General features: G+C 35.3%; 1 protein-coding gene across 4 annotated transcripts in view; it reads left to right on the top strand.

Annotated features, from left to right (window-relative positions):
* The first annotated feature begins 5,672 nt into the window (after positions 1-5,672).
* Positions 5,673-17,443, top strand: part of LOC18425936 (tubulin gamma-1 chain) — a 62,481-nt gene continuing 50,710 nt past the window's right edge. For all 4 annotated transcript variants that reach the window (XM_088869830.1, XM_011622039.3, XM_088869829.1 and 1 more), the window contains exons 1-3: positions 5,673-5,885; positions 7,884-8,084; positions 13,774-13,885. In XM_088869830.1, coding sequence (XP_088725956.1) covers positions 5,757-5,885; positions 7,884-8,084; positions 13,774-13,885 — 442 coding nt within the window. In that variant the 5' untranslated portion in view covers positions 5,673-5,756. The remainder of the gene's footprint in view (positions 5,886-7,883; positions 8,085-13,773; positions 13,886-17,443) is intronic.

The following is a 17,443-nucleotide window of genomic DNA, read 5'->3' as shown; positions in this document are numbered from 1 at the left end:
ATATGTAGAAATGTAGGCCTCTTAATTAAGCTATTTTTTAGATGGATTTTAAGACTTAATTTTTAAGGACATGTAATCTCTAACATGGATATGAAAAAATAATAATTTTAGTAAGAAAGCATTTGGACCGTTAGTTTCCATCGGTTTTAGATGGAACACCTACTTGAATCCATCTTTAAGATAGATGCTCTACATTTTCTGGACCGCATATGTAGAATGTGGTCTAGCCCGCATGAAACAATTTTCTTCGATCAAATCCCCATTTCTAGAATTATGTTATTTATATTTTTAAGTATTTTTTAACATTTTTTTACTTTTGATTCACACGAGTAATTCAATTTAGGTCAATGGCATGTTCTTGATGTAACCCGATTATAAATACATCAAATAAAATAGATAGATAGCTATTAAAACCTCTTATTGAAAAAGTATTGAAAAATTATTCATTATTGGAAAAACTATCTCATTAGTGCCTATTTTTAATAATGCTATTTAAAAAATAATTATAAGTAAAATTGGTTAAAAAAAAAGAACATGATTTTAATACTGTAATTTGAGAGAAATTTTTTCCTCAAAGCCAAACTAGAATTTTATTTTACCCAAATAACAAATTTCATTTCTATCAATTTTTACTAAAAATTCGAATTTTAAAAGAGAGTTAAATTACACTTTGATGCCATTCTGATTATTCAAGTTAGTATATAAAAATAATAGCAAATTAATTTTAAACAAAAGATTATGTACTTCTGTGTTATTAGAAATACCTATAATTGAATTATGACTTTGTAAATTAATTCAATGTATTATTCAAATATAAATTTACTACATAATTATAATTGTATGGAAAAAGTTTATATAGAGCCTGGCTCCAAACACTCAAATTAGAACCCACCTCAAAACTATCACTAAGCGAGGTTGTTTTCATCTCGACATCAAGATGCATGGACATGAGAAAAAAAATGGATTTCAAGTTTTGGAAATAATGCATCTTGTAACGCATTTTTGGACCTCCAATTTTCAAATTTTGCAAGTTTTCATATATCTGTTCTATCTACACTATTTTTGAAGCTTTAAATTTTATAATTACAGATAAAAATATATTCTAAAGTTATCACAAAGATTTTCAGTATTGAAGCCACATTTCTTGACACTATTTAAAGGTGCGCTTTACTTTGATTGTTTAGAGCCTCGGCTATATACAAGCCGCACCCTAATTTTATTGAGCTTAATAACTTTATTTTACTTTGACAATGTTTTTGAATTTATGCTCATTAAAATAAAGTATAATTTATATGATCTTAATTTTCAAAATAAAAATTTTTTATATAAAAATCAAATTTGACTATGTTCATTTCAATAATTTATAAAATTTATAAAATATGCTGTATTAAAATGGTAAAGGAGCATATTGTCTTTTAGTAAAAATATATTAGTTATTTTGGAAGAAGTGAAAAGTATCTTTTGGGTAAAATTTAAGCATTTAATGTTAGCGTTTTGTAATCTTATATAATGTTTCATCGTGCTCCCTTAAGAGCGTGTTGTATTTATGATCCTTCGTGAAGTAGATGTAATAGCATTTACAGATTTAAAAGAAATTTTAAATATGTATGATAATATCACTATTTTAAAATAAAAATATTAAAAATTAAATTATTTTTAAAAAATTGATGCAGTTTTTAGTTTAGGTCTTATCTAACATGTAGTGAGGGAACATAGACATTTTTATTGAAGGATTGGTGAAATACGCGTCCTGCACAAAGACATACGTCCTGTAAAGCATTTTTATTGGTTCCATCCAAACTAAACTTGCGAACCTCCCATAGATTTTTTGGCTGACATTTGGCTAATATTATCATCAGAATATATGTCAAATTAGATGGTTTGAGATATGTTGTGAAGTCCAAGAAAATTCTTTTTGGACTTTGGATCTAGTTCGATGATACTATTTCAACAACCTAATTTGAAATCTAATGGACATGAGCCACTTTGATGTTTTTGTTCAAAAAATAAATGGTATCTCTATATATTTTTCCTTACAAATAGAGCATTTTATCTCCTCTGTTTCCATAATTAAGGATTTTGATCAGGGACTACATCAACTAACCATGCTTTTTAGATTACTTGTAGCAATATTAAAAAATTATAGCATTTTTAGTTGATTAAAGTTTTCTCTTGGTAGATCAATGGGGAATAAAAGCCTCTACCCGTTTTTTAGAAATAGTTAGTGGTTTCCGAATGAGTGGGAATGAAAACCTAGACTGGTAGTTGAAGCTTAGACGGTGTTACCACCACGGCCTCAACCCATTCCCACGTTTGATTAAAGAATTAATTTAAAATTTATGGGAGCCTTGTTTCTAACTAGTAAAACATATGAAAAATTTGAAAACTTTTAATTCGTACAAGTTCACAAAATAATGCCTTAATATTATGCAAATCAATATACGAATAATTATTATGAAAATAATACAACGAGACCAAATATTTTGGGCACAAGAACATTAAAAATTATCATGATTGTTATATTCAAAATTGAGTGATCAAGGATGTGCCATTAACCAGATTCAAAATAAGAAAGAAGTTTTTTTTTTTGTGAATGTTTAATTCTGTGATATATTTTAGGTTGCCAAATTTCACATTTGATGGCCGTTGAAGGTTGTGACTTCATTGTATAAAAAGGGAAAATTTGTTAATATACCTATATTTTACTATAATTGAAAAAAAAAATCCCAAATTTTTAAAACCTCACCTACACCCTTTCTCACAATTTTTGGCTTTTTTTGGAACAAAATAACCTTCACGGTAATCTTTTTACCATAAAGAAACAATTTAAATAACGTAGTAAGTTGAAGGAGTATTACGGTAATTAAAATACTGTAACACCTTAAAGTAGTATTACGATAATTTAATTACCGTAATGTTGAAGGCGTATTACGGTAATTAAAATACCGTAATGCCATAAAGTACTATTATGGTAATTAAAATACCGTAATACTTAAAGTAGTATTACAGTAATTTAATTACCGTAATATTGCCCATACCTCATTAAAATAACACAAAGATTTTCTACTCTCTCGGGAGTCTATTATCTATTTACTCCATCAACAAAAATCCATGCTAGCTGTATTTTTCAAATCTCAAATTTTTAGGATATAATTTCTACTACTAATAGAATAATTTTAGCAAAAGAATTTTTCCAAGTAAATTCTTCTGTATATTAGAAAAACCCAACACTTCAAGGTTGAATAGAAACAATCAAATTTTCAAAGAGCTAGATTTAAGTGTCACATAACTCATAATTCAATTATCAAAAATAATTTAGTAATTTGTATATAGTTCTCAAAATTTTAGAACAAAAACATTCTTAAATAGGTAATTTTGAGCGAGGGAGTAGGTCTACATCATGCTCCCATAGGAACATGGATTTTTTAAAAAATACAACTCCTAATAAGACTACGGAAGGAAAGGGGTAGCCTTGATATTAACTTCGATTTGAAGCTTTTCAACCAATAGGGGTTTGGAATTGACTGGAAAAGTATTACAGTAATAAGAATACCATAAAGACTTCCCCACATATAATACTTTTTCAATTTTTTATGGTGTTTTAATTACCGTAAAGCTTAAAATGTATTACAATAAAAAAACTACCGTGAATGTCATTTTGGTCCAAAAAAAGACAAAATTTGTGAGAAATGGTGTAGGCGAGGTTTTGAAAAGTTAAGTTTTATTTATTTATTTATTTATTAAAATGAAGGTATATTAGCGATAATTTCCCAATAAAAAAATAGATAGCTTTATTATTAGGGTGTGTTTTCTATAAGGTTGCAACCTTAAACAATCCAATTAAAGTACACCTCCAAATTTTATTATAACATGTAATTTTGGTGTAAAAAATTCTTAGGATTATCTGAAAATCTATTTTCATATCTAATTATAAAATTAACCAAAAATCTAAAAATGGTTAAAATCAAGTAGATCCATAAATATATGAAAGTCTTGAAAATGGATGGTCTAGATTATGTGTTGCAAGATGCACTATTTATAGGGCTTATAATCTTTTTTTTTATATATATATTCATACATCTCAATGTCGAGATGATCAATTGGATGCTTTTTCAACATTGAAACAACATTCTCCGATAGATTTTTGAGGTAGATATGTAATTCTACATTTTAAAGTTGCAATCTTATATAAAATTTTCCCTTATTATTATTATACAAAATGATACCTGAATACTATTTTAAGTTGGCTTGAATTCAAACAATTTACTACCACCTCCCAAACATGTATTGTAAACGGCATTGCCTGTGTCACTCCTCCGCGTGTCGCACGGTAAGGGAGGCCGCAGCAAAGTGTTTAAAACCCAAATGGTAACATATTTAGAAACCGATGCGGTTAAGTCTACACATGTAGAAATGCGGGCATGAAAATAAATATATATTTTTAAATGCAATTTTATCTTAGTTTTTAGAAAATATATAAAGACTTGGTTTCTATGAAATGCGATCATCTTAATAAAACTATTTTTGAGATGGATTTTATGACTTAAATTTTAAGGATATGTAATCTCTAATATGGAGATCATGAATATGAATAAATAAATAAATTTTAAAATTTAAAAGTAATAATTATAGTAAAAAAACATTTGGATTGTTAGTTTCCCTTGTTTTTAGAAGGAACACCTACGTGCATCCATCTTTATGATGGATGGTTTATACTTTCTGAACCGTATATGTAGAAATATGGTCCAGCCCACATCAAACAATTTTCCAATATATAATATTTGACATGGAGATCATGAATATGAATAAACAAATAAATTTTGAAAACTAGAAATAATAATTAAATTAAAAAAACATTTGGATTGTTAGTTATAATTGGTTTTAGATGGACCACCTATTTGCATCTATTTTTAAGATGGAAGCTTTGTACCTCTGAGCCGCATGTTGTAGAAATACGGTCCAGCCCACATAAAACAATTGTTCTTTAGAAACACCCCATCTTCATTAAAGATTCAAAGAAGGAAAATTGTCTCTGCAGCTTGGACTGCATGACTACATATGCAGCCAAAAAAATGTAAAGCATCCATCTAAGTAGATGTTCCATCTAAAAACAATAAATACTAACAGTCCAAATGATTTCTTGCTAGAATTATTATTTATAGTTTTTAAAATTTACTTATTTTTTCATATTCATGATCTCTAAGTTAGAGATTACATGTCTTTAACATTTAAGTCCAAAAATCCATTTCAAAAATATATTTAATAGGCCCGCATTTATACGCTTGGCCGCATAGATACTAGATCATTCCTTAAATATGGGTTGTTTCTAAAGAGGACCCGGTTTCTATGCGGCCATTTGTAGAAATGTGGACCTCTTAATAAATTTATTTTTGAAATGGATTTTAAGATTTAATTTTTAAGGACATGAAATCTCTAGCATGGAGATGATGAATATGAAAATATAAATAAATTTAAAAAATTAAAAATAATAATTCTAGTAAGAAAGTATTTAGGCCGTTAGTTTCCATGGTTTTTAGATGGAACACCTTCTTGCATCCATCTTTACACTTTCTTGACCGCATTGTAGAAATGCGGTCCAGCTCGCATGAAACAACTTTCCTTCACGGAATAGACTGCATAAAGTAGCGCCAAAACCAGAGTGAGAGAGAGTTGAGAGAAAGAGAGAGGGAGAGTGATTCTTGTGAGAGCGTGTGTTGGAGGGAAAAGTGTGCGATCCCGAGAGAGAGAGAGGGGAAATGCCGAGAGAGATCATCACCCTCCAAGTGGGGCAATGCGGGAACCAAATAGGCATGGAGTTCTGGAAGCAGCTCTGCCTCGAGCACGGCATCAGCAAAGATGGCATTCTCGAAGACTTTGCCACACAGGCCTCTCCTCTCTCTCTCTTTCTCTTCCATAAATTTTCCTGTTTTTGCTAGACCTCATATGACTGCTGTTTCAGTTTCTCTGTTTTAGTTATTATATGAGCTTCTCTATTATCATTTCTCAATTGCTGTTCTTTTTTTCTTTTTAATGTTAGTGAGTTTAATGTAGCATACGTTTTTCCTCCTAAATGTCGAGAATAATATGAAATAGAATTTGACTTGGCATTTAATAACGTATATTGACTTTGCTTCCATAGAAAGTCTGGCCACTTATTGTGATAGCATTTGTGGCATTCATAGAGCTGCTAATCCTGTTTTCCATGCTTGTTTAAAACAAAATGGGGCTTCACAATATATTTATTTGGGAAAATGTTCTAGCTAATGAAAACGGGGCTTGTTTCATCTGTTTCCATCTGGCCAGTATCTTACTAAATCTCTGGCATTTGTTATTTATTTTTATGTTTGTTCTGGTAATTTTTTTTTTTTTAAATTACCTGTATCTATTTATTTATATAACTCCAACGCATCTAAAAGTATCATGATCATCTAATAAGAAAGGCTTCAATTTGTTCAAAATATTAAGTCACGACCTATAAGATTTGGAGTACCATTATTGCAATTTAAAGTCGAGTTGTTCAGTATTTTATTGTTCTGTATTACGGCTATGAGTTTGATAATTTTGGTTTTGTTAACTCATAGTCACCATCTAAGACCATCTTAAGTTGGGTATTAATTTTTTGAATAGTGAGAGCGTGGTTTCTGGGGTTTTTGGGTATTTTTCAAGGATATCTTTGTATTTATCTAGGGATTTTTATGTTGGAGTTGACCACGAGAGTAAGGGTGCCTACTACTTAATTCGTTATTTTGCCTAGCTATAGTTGGTTCAGATATTACAGGCATTTGTTAGAGCTTTTTATACTTCTTTTGGTGTTTTCTCTTCATAATCTTTTGATCAGCTATATTAGGATAGCAAGAAAAAGGTACTACACAAAAGCTGCATTTTGATTGATTGAAAATTTAGAATATTGCCACAAGTAATTAGCGTAGGATGGCTAGATTACTATTTACTGTAGTTTTGATTTGTAAGAACTAATGAAGTTCTTTTGAGTTCTGATCACTGAACCTACATCCTTCAAATTGTATTGGCTAAACTCATAAGCATCTTATGGTTTTGGTTGTCAATAAAATCTATTTATGTTATTGCCCTTTATTACCGAGGATTACTTCAACTTTGGAACATATTTGAAAATGTTTTGTATTAATTTGAGGTTTCCCTATTTACTATGTTTTCCAAATAATGCTTCTCTTGTATCAAAGTTTAGAATATCAATGTTATATTTTTATTTTGTGTATTCTTTTTTGGTTTCTTTATATAAACTTGAATGTGTGGAGTTTTTACATTGGCTACGTGATCTGGCTTCTCAGTAATACTATTTAAGTTGAATCACACTAATGGAAAGTCTTAGATGTATATAATCACTAGTATGGTTAATGAGGGATTTTTTTGAAGTTTGATTGGTAACATGGTTGTAGGTTATTCGGCAGGGGAAGCATACCCCATTTACAATTACTTTATTTTTTCAAAGATGTATTCCTGTAAGTAGTCTATAGTAAAATCTGAACAGCAATGTTTTTTGTTTGAAGTTGTAATTACACAGATCCATTAACTAAGCATTGTAACCTGATACGATTGGTTATATTTCTATTTTAACAGTCAGTTGTAGAGTGGATTATGCTTTATTTACCATATTCTGTCTCATATAGACCGCTTGTGCTGATTTATGCCTGTACTGCAAGCTGTCAATTTTGGTTCAATAGCATTTCTTGGGAACTCTACCCTCTCCACCTCATAAAACAATGTTCCAAAAGGTTATGGGTAGCAATGTAATAAAACCTGGATAGTGATTTCAGAGGTGTTGGTTACCCGGGCTCTATGTGTAAAGTTTTGCTTCCTGTCACTTAGTTGAATGTTTTTGGGTTAACTTGGTACCTCTACTGCAGGGAGGTGATAGAAAAGACGTTTTTTTCTATCAAGCTGATGACGAACATTACATACCTCGAGCACTTTTGATGGATTTGGAACCTAGAGTTATCAATGGTATCCAAAACAGCGAATATCGGAATCTCTACAATCATGAGAACATATATGTCTCAGACCATGGAGGAGGTGCTGGAAATAATTGGGCAAGTGGGTATCATCAGGTTTGTAATTGTATGATCAGTTTGCCACATTATGTTGCTTAGCTCAAGTTCACAGTGTCTCTCTTGGTTCCATATGGAGTTCCATTTTTGCAAGCTCTTGGATAAATCATTGACTTGTTACTGGGTGGCCCTGACAAGGTTTTGGTAAATTTTACTAGGCAATCAACCATCTCTTGTATTTTCCCCCTATTTAATCAGTCTTAAACAATCATCACCTCAATGTGAGTGATATCTTCCAATTTCCAATTTCTTTTTTTTTTTTTTTTTGTTTTCTTGAGGTAGGAATCTTCTTATAAATCTGTTGGTTTGCAGTTGTGGTGCTTAAACTAGCAATTGCTATATTATATGGGATGCAATTAGAATCTTTCGACATATACACCTTATCCATCAAATTGTGAACTATGTATCTTATCATGGTTTGTGTTCATGCTCTGTCCACATGGTAGAGAATTATTCCCTTGGGTCTGGATTTTGTACAGCCGTGATCACTTGCATGGCATTGTCTTTCTAAATCCTGGATCCCTGTGCATCTGAGAAGCTTGTGTTTTTGCACACGTGCAATATTGCTATTAGCCATGAGTACCTAATCTACAAGTTTTTTGTTGGACTCTTTTGGTAGAAATCCGGTATTTTTCAAGCTAACATCTTTCCCACTGTGGAAGAGGATCTCAGATTTGTGGAGCTTTCATCATCTTTGCTTATCATATGAGATCCATTTTGGATCAAAGAATTTACTCTAGGTGAGTCCATTTTTTTTTTTTGATAACTGTTAACATTTGTATTGATCGAAAGGATAAATACAATGAGGTAAAAGTAAATCCAAGAGTACCTTAAGTAAACGGAACTCCTGGTAATAAAGTATAGGTCATCAGACCCTATACAAAATGGGTTATAAAAATATCCCCTTACACAGTGTACTGCAACTGTACAAAAAAATAAAGAGTAAATAACAAAAAATCCCAGCCCACAAAAATACCCCGCCCCGAAAGGAAGCATGTGCTCTGTAACCACCCGAAGCTGAAGGGCATATTCTTCAACATGGGCCTTGGCTCCGTCCTTGGCCATCAGATCCGCGAACCCGTTAGACGTCCTTGAGATATGCTTCCATAAGACTGACGTATCCCTGCAAAGATGCTCAATCTCGTCATAAATAGACACAAGATACCAGGGGGGAGTAGCTTTCCTTAAAGCCCAAGCAATAATGTTTTTAGCATCTTCCTCTACTAACAATAACTGTCCCCAAGAACGGTCATAGGTGAGTCCATTTTAATTTGGACCTGTCTTCTTTATTAAGTAATTCTGTTCCCAGCCTGCCCTAGTTTGTGTTCCTTGAAGAAACTATTCAGGAATTTTTTATCACGCCTTGTGGGGTGTATCCTGACTGCCTTGGCCCTATTTTTTTTTCATATTATGAATTCCTAGTAACAGGTGAAACTGAAGTAATGTGTTGATCTTACTCAATAGAAATGGAGATATTAAACTTTGCATTCGACTGGCTTTGACTACGAACCTGATAATCCAGGAATGGAAATACTTTCCAATAACTGAACAAGAGATCAATCTTCATTCTACCATATTTGTTGATCCATTGTATTTAGAAGTGGCAGGGCCTTCAGCTTGCAGGGTTCAGTCATAGAAAAGAGATCTTTCAGCTTTCCATTTTTAAATGGAATGGGTTCAAGGCTGTATAGTGATGTTTTTTTTTATGGCCATTTGGTGTAGGGAAGTGTGGTCACTGCTGGCAAAGTGCTATTTAAAAGAACAAATACTTTTGTTCTAGAATATGCACATAAACAAAGTTTGTGTTCCCATTTTAGTGAGAAACAAATCACTGTTAATTTGAGAGTAAGGTGGAATCATCAACTTGGAAAGACTGAGATTATGGTCAGATGGATGGCCCTGGGTTCTGGTTGTTCAACTAACTAGGGTAATCTGGGAAGATCAGGTTGTGATGGAGTGCTTCTGGACTCTCGGGGTCAATCCAGATTATGTTTCAGCTCTCTCCTTAGTGTGACTACAATTAATGAGGCCGAGTTTGAAGTTCTTGAAACATAGCATAAATTTGGTTTGAACTTATTGTGGAAAGAGATTCCTCTCTCTCTCTCTCTCTTTTAATTTTATGGACAAAAGTTAACAAATTTCATTGCTCAAACTAACTACAGTTTGCAACAATTACAGTAATAGCCTTCAGGCCACTTATGCAAAACAATTGATTTCCTCCTACATATAATTACTGCTAAAAGAAAACAGAAAAACAAACCTTTCTTAAACAATGGTTAATGTAACAGCATTTGCTTCCACCTTCGCTAAATCATCTGCCGATGAGTTCTTCTCCCTGTACACATGAACAAATGAGCACCCCATCTCAGTACACACATCCTTAAAACACCACCAGTAACCTACTAAAAGACCATGGCACCTTCGTTTATTTTTTAATCCACCTTATTACATTCGGAGAGTTGCCTTCCACAATAACCTTCTTTTTAAACTCTTTTGCCAGCTTAACTCCTTGGAAAAAGATTCTTCTCTTGTAGTGGATTCTGTGCACTGCGAGTTTAACCCTCCATGGTCTTGTCTGACAATGCTAGAGAACTGTCTATATTGACTCTTAGGGATTGGTAGACGGAAAGGTCAAGCAAGTTTATTGAGAGGCCAATCCAGTGGCATAAGTTTTGGTGAAACAAGAAACGAAAATTTTGGCAGCCTCCATTTGATGTGGATGACCCCCTGATTACATCTCATTGTTTTACTTCTTGATGTATCAAACTTCTCCCTCCACATGGTTTTTCTAGTGTAATTCCTTATCAATTAATTCGATTGAAAATGAGGTTGGCAGACCCATCATGATTTGCTCACCGAAAAAAAAAAAAAAAAAAAAAAAAAAAAAAAAAAAAAAACTATATAAATATGTGTGTGTGTATTCATTTTAAGCTCTATTTTGGTAGGAATATGAAGTTTGTGTGCATCATTGGTTTGACTCCTTTCTAGTACTTTTGCTAAGAGTGCTAGTTATTGAAGAGGCAACCTGATTGCTTGCTTGATGGGTATATGTTCTTGCCAATCTGTGGCTCCTACATAATGCCATAGAATTATGGGACCATATTACCGAAATTTATACTAGTGAACTACTATTGTTTTTTCTAGGTAAGCAAGAACTTTGCATGTTATGTGAAGGATCCAGGTCTGTCATTGAATGTATCAACTAACATTTCCTTATAGGATATCTCTCTCTCTTTCTCTTATAAAAATTTGCAAGCCAGTTTGGGGTTTGGCTCTTTCTCTAGTAAATATATTTAGTCTCATACTTTAAAAGTGAGCTTCCAAACCCTCCTAGGTCTGCTTTTTCTCAGAACAAGCCAAGCTATCATGAGAATCCACAATTTGAACTTTGAAGTTTTCATGCTTTTAATATTGAAGGAATCCAGTAATCTGGCTGTTAGTTGTGTAAACCGGAAATTTGTTTTCTTCATTCTCCCAAACTTTTCTTTGTAGTCGATTAGAGCTGGGCCACTCTAGATTAGATCTATCCAGAGATTCAAACATTCACATGTGTGATTTATAGACACAAGTTTGCTTTTCCTCAATAAGTTTTCTCCCCCTCCCTCCGTCTAAAACATGACTAACACCTTTAGACTTCTCACCCTTCCTGGTCAAAAGACATGAGGTTTTATAATTTTTCTTCCTTCGTCTGTCACACAGGTGAGAAATCTGATGTTTGAGACACAAACTGAAATGCTGTATTCATGTTCTCATCTTAAATTTTTTTGGATTAAGTTCTCAATTCACAAGGTTCACTCTCCTAACCTGTCATATGTTACCAGTTTCGGTAGAATGTGTAAAGTTAGCTCATAGCCATAATCAGGCCCATTTTTTAAGTTTTCATGCTTTTAATATTGAAGGAATCCAGTAATCTGGCTGTCAGTTGTGTAAAAGGGAAATTTGTTTTTCTTCATTCTCCCAAACTTTTCTTTGTAATCTATTAGAGCTGGGCCAATCTAGATTAGATCTATCCAGAGATTCGAACATTCACATGCGTGATTTATAGACACAAGTTTGCTTTTCCTCAATAAGTTTTCTCCCCCTCCCTCCCTCTAAAACACGACTAACACCTTTAAACTTCTCACCCTTCCTGATCAAAAGCCATGAGGTTTTATAATTTTTTTTTCCTTCGTCTGTCACACAGGTGAGAAATCTGATGTTTGAGATGCAAACCGAAATGCTGTATGCATGTTCTCATCTTAAATTTTTTTGGATTAAGTTCTCAATCCACAAGGTTCAATCTCCAAATCTGTCCTATGTTACAGTTTCGGTAGCATGTGTAAAGTTATCTCATTGACATAATCAGGCCCATTTCATGGATATGGAGACCTGACTGCCTTAAATGATGACATTACCCTTGAGGATTTCCACATCCTTGAACTGTAGGTAGAGCAATTGGGTGACAGTTAATAGTTGTGAAAGACAGGCTAATTACATAACCCTCAAGATTGTTAGCAAAGAAAGTCCAGCTTCTTATTTAAAGTATTGCTTAGCAATCCAAAAAGGCAGAATGTTCTGATTGCTGCTTAATTACAAGAAGAAAGTTAGTTGAGCTCTCTCTAACTACCTGATACCGTGCTGCTTTTCAAATGTGTTCTCCTGGATTGAAATTGATGCCCATGCTAAGTTGATCGTTTTGTGTTTCTTACGACCCTGTTTTACTTGATTGTGATATCATTCCTCATGCAGAGCTACATGTTATGCTTAATTATTTGCCTTGTTATACTATGGCTTGTTAGTATTGTAAATTGGGGGAAGTTTAACATGCTCCCAATCAAGTGGCAATGCCTCACGTACAAGGCCTATTAGCACTGATATTGCACAACTATTATTTAACTGTGCACAACAATCATGGTTGAAAAAGTCAGCCGTCCAGCAGCCTGGCCGACAATTCGCATAGGTCTAGCCTAGGCAGGGGGGTCTAGGCGGGCATGCCCAAAGTGCCCTCCTAGGCAGGTCTGGGTGCCCACCAGGTGTGACCCCCTTAATGTTTTTTTTAAGGAAGTCACCTTAATAATAATAATAATAATTACAGGCCTTTTATAAGGCCCTTCTTTTTCTCCATCTCTCACACTCTTGTGGGCATGTGCTCTCTCTATATAGAAGAAGAAGACGAAGGCTTCCAAGTGTTTGATGCAAGCCTCTCACAAGCACACACATACACACACAAAAAAAGACACACATGGATCCATATGCTCGCTCTTTACATGTAAGAAGAAGAAAGTAGAAGATGACCTCCAAGTTTTCGATGCGAGGTCCCTCTCTCGCTCTCACAAACTCTGTCTCACTCTCTCTCTCTCTCTCTCCATATTAGAAGAAGAAAAAAAGAAACGTCCTCCAAGTGTTCAAGACCTAGGCCTAGTCTAGGCACTCGCCTAGGCGGTTAGGGCCCCTGGTCCCCTCGGCGGCCACCTCCGTTTTATTGAACAATCATGTAACCCTCCATTGAAGAAATAGAAAATACATGAACTTTGGGAATATATGTTGTTCCTTATGTTAACTGATTTGAGCTGGATTTCTTGGGTGAATTTTGTAAAGCTCCTGAAATTTGATCCTTCTATGATTCTGCTTACTAGTCATTGATTTCATTATTTATGAGATGCTTATTCGAATTTTCTGCGTTTGTAATTAGCATTATGTTTTCTATTAGGGAGAGCAAGTTGAGGAAGATATAATGGACATGGTGGATAGAGAAGCAGATGGGAGTGACAGTCTTGAGGGTTTTGTTCTGTGTCATTCAATTGCTGGAGGAACTGGCTCAGGTTTGTTCTTGCATTCATTGAGTATTTTGATTTGTCCTTGCAAATTCGACGAACACCATGAACAGTGTTTTGTCAAGGCATTCGTGCACCACTTGTATAGGCCTCTTTTAAGTATACTTTTTGGATAGATCTACTTGCTTACACCATTTTATCATGTCCATATGTATCCAACCTTTTCTCCCTATCATGACATCCTTTACCAAGAATTTGTCGTGCTCACAAATTGTAAATTTCGACATGCTATGTATCTCATATGAGATAGGTAAATCGCATTTAATGCGCTTTATTTGCAGGATTGCAACATAAGTGGCTAAACTTGATTGAGTTGTAATGCTTGGGATGATTGAGGTTGTTGACTATATACTTTGATCTAAAACATATAATATCAGAATTGAAATGAAAGCTTGGACATGATAAGATTAAACACACTGGTATTCAAGAAACCTCACTCATGGGTAAACACTCGGATCAAAATAAAGAGTTCATTGTTATTTACATGAAATCTATGATTAACTGTCTGATGAACATATGGGGTCTAAGTTGCATAAACATAACAACTAGGTAATGTTCAACTTTGACAATGCGCTCTTCAATTTGAAATCAGGCAATTTTTAGAATTATGGGTGCTTCAATTTGTTCTTGTATGAGGTCATTAAAAAGGAGAATAAGGAAAGAAGTAGAAGTTTACCGATGTATGCAACCACTTATGATCTTAAATAGTGAGTCCTTAGACTTTGTTTAGAAATCATGGCCATATAATGTCCTTGCAGAGGCTTATTTTCTTAAGTCCTTACTATTTTTACCCCTGCTTTGTCTACAGCGAGGTTACAAATGGAACTCTGGATCCCTTTTCAAGACAATAATCAACGGATTTATGACTTGATTAATGAACAATGTGAAAATATCATGCGAAATATGACCAAAGAAATGTCATGTAAAAGACACTAACTTCCACTACACCTTTCGGCATATTTATGTAGCGGTACCTTTAATCAAGGCAATATTTTCTCTTCTTGTGTAGTTTTATTTAGCCTAGCACTAGACACCACAAGTTTGTTTGGGTTTGGCGAGGGTTTAAACCCTTGACATTTGTCTGCATAAAAACAAACCTAGCTAACCTAGCCTTTTTTTTTCCCCCACATTCTTTTCTTAGTACTGAATTCATTAATGGATTTAAGCCATCGAGTCTTAGTTGCATTTGACCTCATTGGCTTGTGAATTGTCCTTGATCTTAAACTTCCTTGATCTTAAACTTTTTTCTGCATGAACTCTTGTCTCAGATTACCATATGCTACTGGTACGAGAGGAACTATTCTATATGTTTGCATTCACAAAGTGTCAAAATGGCTAGAGCACAAAACACAAGTGATTCTTTTGATATTCTAATGTCTCTGTACATCAATTATGATATATGCAATAAGCATAACTTTTAGGCATATAGTTTAAATTATAAGTTGTCAGTTGACCCCAATATCTTTAGTTTGAAGTGATGGAAGGTAGTGACGGTTATAGAATCCATCATGTTTAATTATAGAATCTATAGATTTTAGGGCTCAATAAGATGGATTAAGATTCTTGACAGGAAGTACATTGCGTGCTTGCCAACTGGTTGCGCCTCGATCTTGTGGCTTTGTGGCCCGGGGCCCCGTTTACGGGGCTCGGCTCAAGATCGTTCAATCAGAAAACCGCTCGTGTGGATAAGTATCAACAGTGAGAGATTTTGGTGCTGCAAGGGGTTTAGGCCCCTACCTCGAACGCGGTTGGGTTTGTGGACACACTTGGGCTCGGCTAGCCCTCTTAGATCAATTCGAAAGCCCCACGACCTTCTCGGTGCTGTTTGGATCTCGCTCCCTTTCTCCAATCACACTACACCTTGATTCTTTCGCACTTTGTGTATGAAATTCAGGGTTGATTACTCCTTGGTTCATCCCGGTTGGTGATGGTTTTTTTAGGATAAGAGGGGGCTTCAGTAGGCTAAGCTTGGGTTTGGATGGGGAATGAGAGAGTAGGTAAAGAAGAAGAAGAAAAAGAGAGAAGGAGAAGATCACCCTTCAATTCTACAGCATTCCGACGTCACCTCCCCTAGGGGGCCTTATGGGTTGACCCAGAAAAAATATTAGGTCGAAACTTAAAACCCCAGAGGCATGACAAGAGACACTAACGTATCGGGTGCAAAAAAGCCCCGAAGTCGGCATAATGTGCATACCCCCTCAAAGAATGTATGAGAAGTAAGAAGGGAAGGGGAGAAAAAGGAGAAGAAGAGGGAGAAAGACACTCTATGATTTGGTTGCCTTCCTCCATTACCTCTCCCAAGAGGCTTTACCGGTTGACCCCAAAAAGGTATTAGGCCGAAACCTAAAACTCCGGAGGCACGACAAGAGACACTAACGTGCCAGGTGCTAAAAAGGCCCAAAGTCGGTTTAATGCGCATTACCCCCTCAATAGAATGTGTTTAAAAATGGAAGCAAAAGGAGATAAAGAAGGTTGAAAGAATAAGAGAAAGAGAGATAAGGAGGAGAGGAGGTAAGAGAAAGATCAAGAGAGAGAGAAAGAAAGAAGAGGGGGTAGGGGAGAGAGAGAAAAAGACAGAGAGTGAGAGAAGGATGGGGCGGCCTAGTTGCCTCACTTTTGGGTAAAGAGAGGGAGAGAGATATTTTGAGAGAGTAGAGGGAGAGAAAAGGAGAGAGAGAGAGTGAGGGGGGAGTGGGGTGGCCTAGCCGCCTCACTCTTTAAGAGAGAGGAAATAAAGGGAGAGAGAGTAAGAGAAGAGTGGGAGAGGTGTCCCAGCTGCCTTCCTCCTTGAAGGGGTGAGAGAGAAGGGAGAAAGAGAGAGTGAGAGAAAGAGAGGAGAAGAGGGAGCTGGGCGGCCTAGCCGCTTGGCTCTCCAAGAGAGAGGAGAGAGAAAAAAAGAAGAAAGAGAGAGAAAGAGGGGAGCTGGGTGGCCCAGCCGTCTAGCTCTCTTAGAGGGGTAAAGAGAGAGAGAAGAGAGAGAAGGGAGAGAGAGAGAGGGAGAAGGGACAAGAGAGAGAGGAGAGAGAAAAGAGAAGGGAAAGAGGGAGAGGGAGCTGGGCGGCCCAGCCACCTGGCTCCTTGGGGGAAGGGAAGAGAGAGAGGAGAGAGAAAGAAATAGTGGAAGAGAGAGAAAGAAGAAGAAAAGAAGAAGAAAGAAGAGAGGAGAAAAAGAAAAGAGGAGAAGAAGAAAAGAGGAGAAGAAGAAAAGAGGAAAGAGAGTGATTGGGTACCTAGCAAGTGGGCTGAAGGCTCGAACCCGGCGGCTAGGTGTCCCCGACGGTCCTTGAAGCACTCTTGAAAGGGATTTGGGTCCTTGGGTAGGAGGTTAGGGTGCAAGGTTAGATTTGAATGGACTTAGGTGGGTTATGGAGTATGGTTGATTGGCTAATTGAGGGCCAAGGTGTATGATGAAGGTAAGTAAGGTCTAGGATGTATTGTAGGATTAAGTGGTCTAGGATGTATGATAGGTTATGTGGTCTAGGGTTTATGATAGGGTTGAGTGGTCTACAGTGTATGGTTGGGTGAATAGTCTAGGGTGTAGGGAGT

Source organism: Amborella trichopoda, chromosome 6, assembly GCF_054954075.1.
Source record: "Amborella trichopoda isolate Santa Cruz 75 chromosome 6, AtrichopodaSantaCruz75HAP2 v2.0, whole genome shotgun sequence".
Taxonomy (NCBI): Eukaryota; Viridiplantae; Streptophyta; class Magnoliopsida; order Amborellales; family Amborellaceae; genus Amborella; species Amborella trichopoda.
This window is presented reverse-complemented; position numbering and strand designations above follow the sequence as displayed.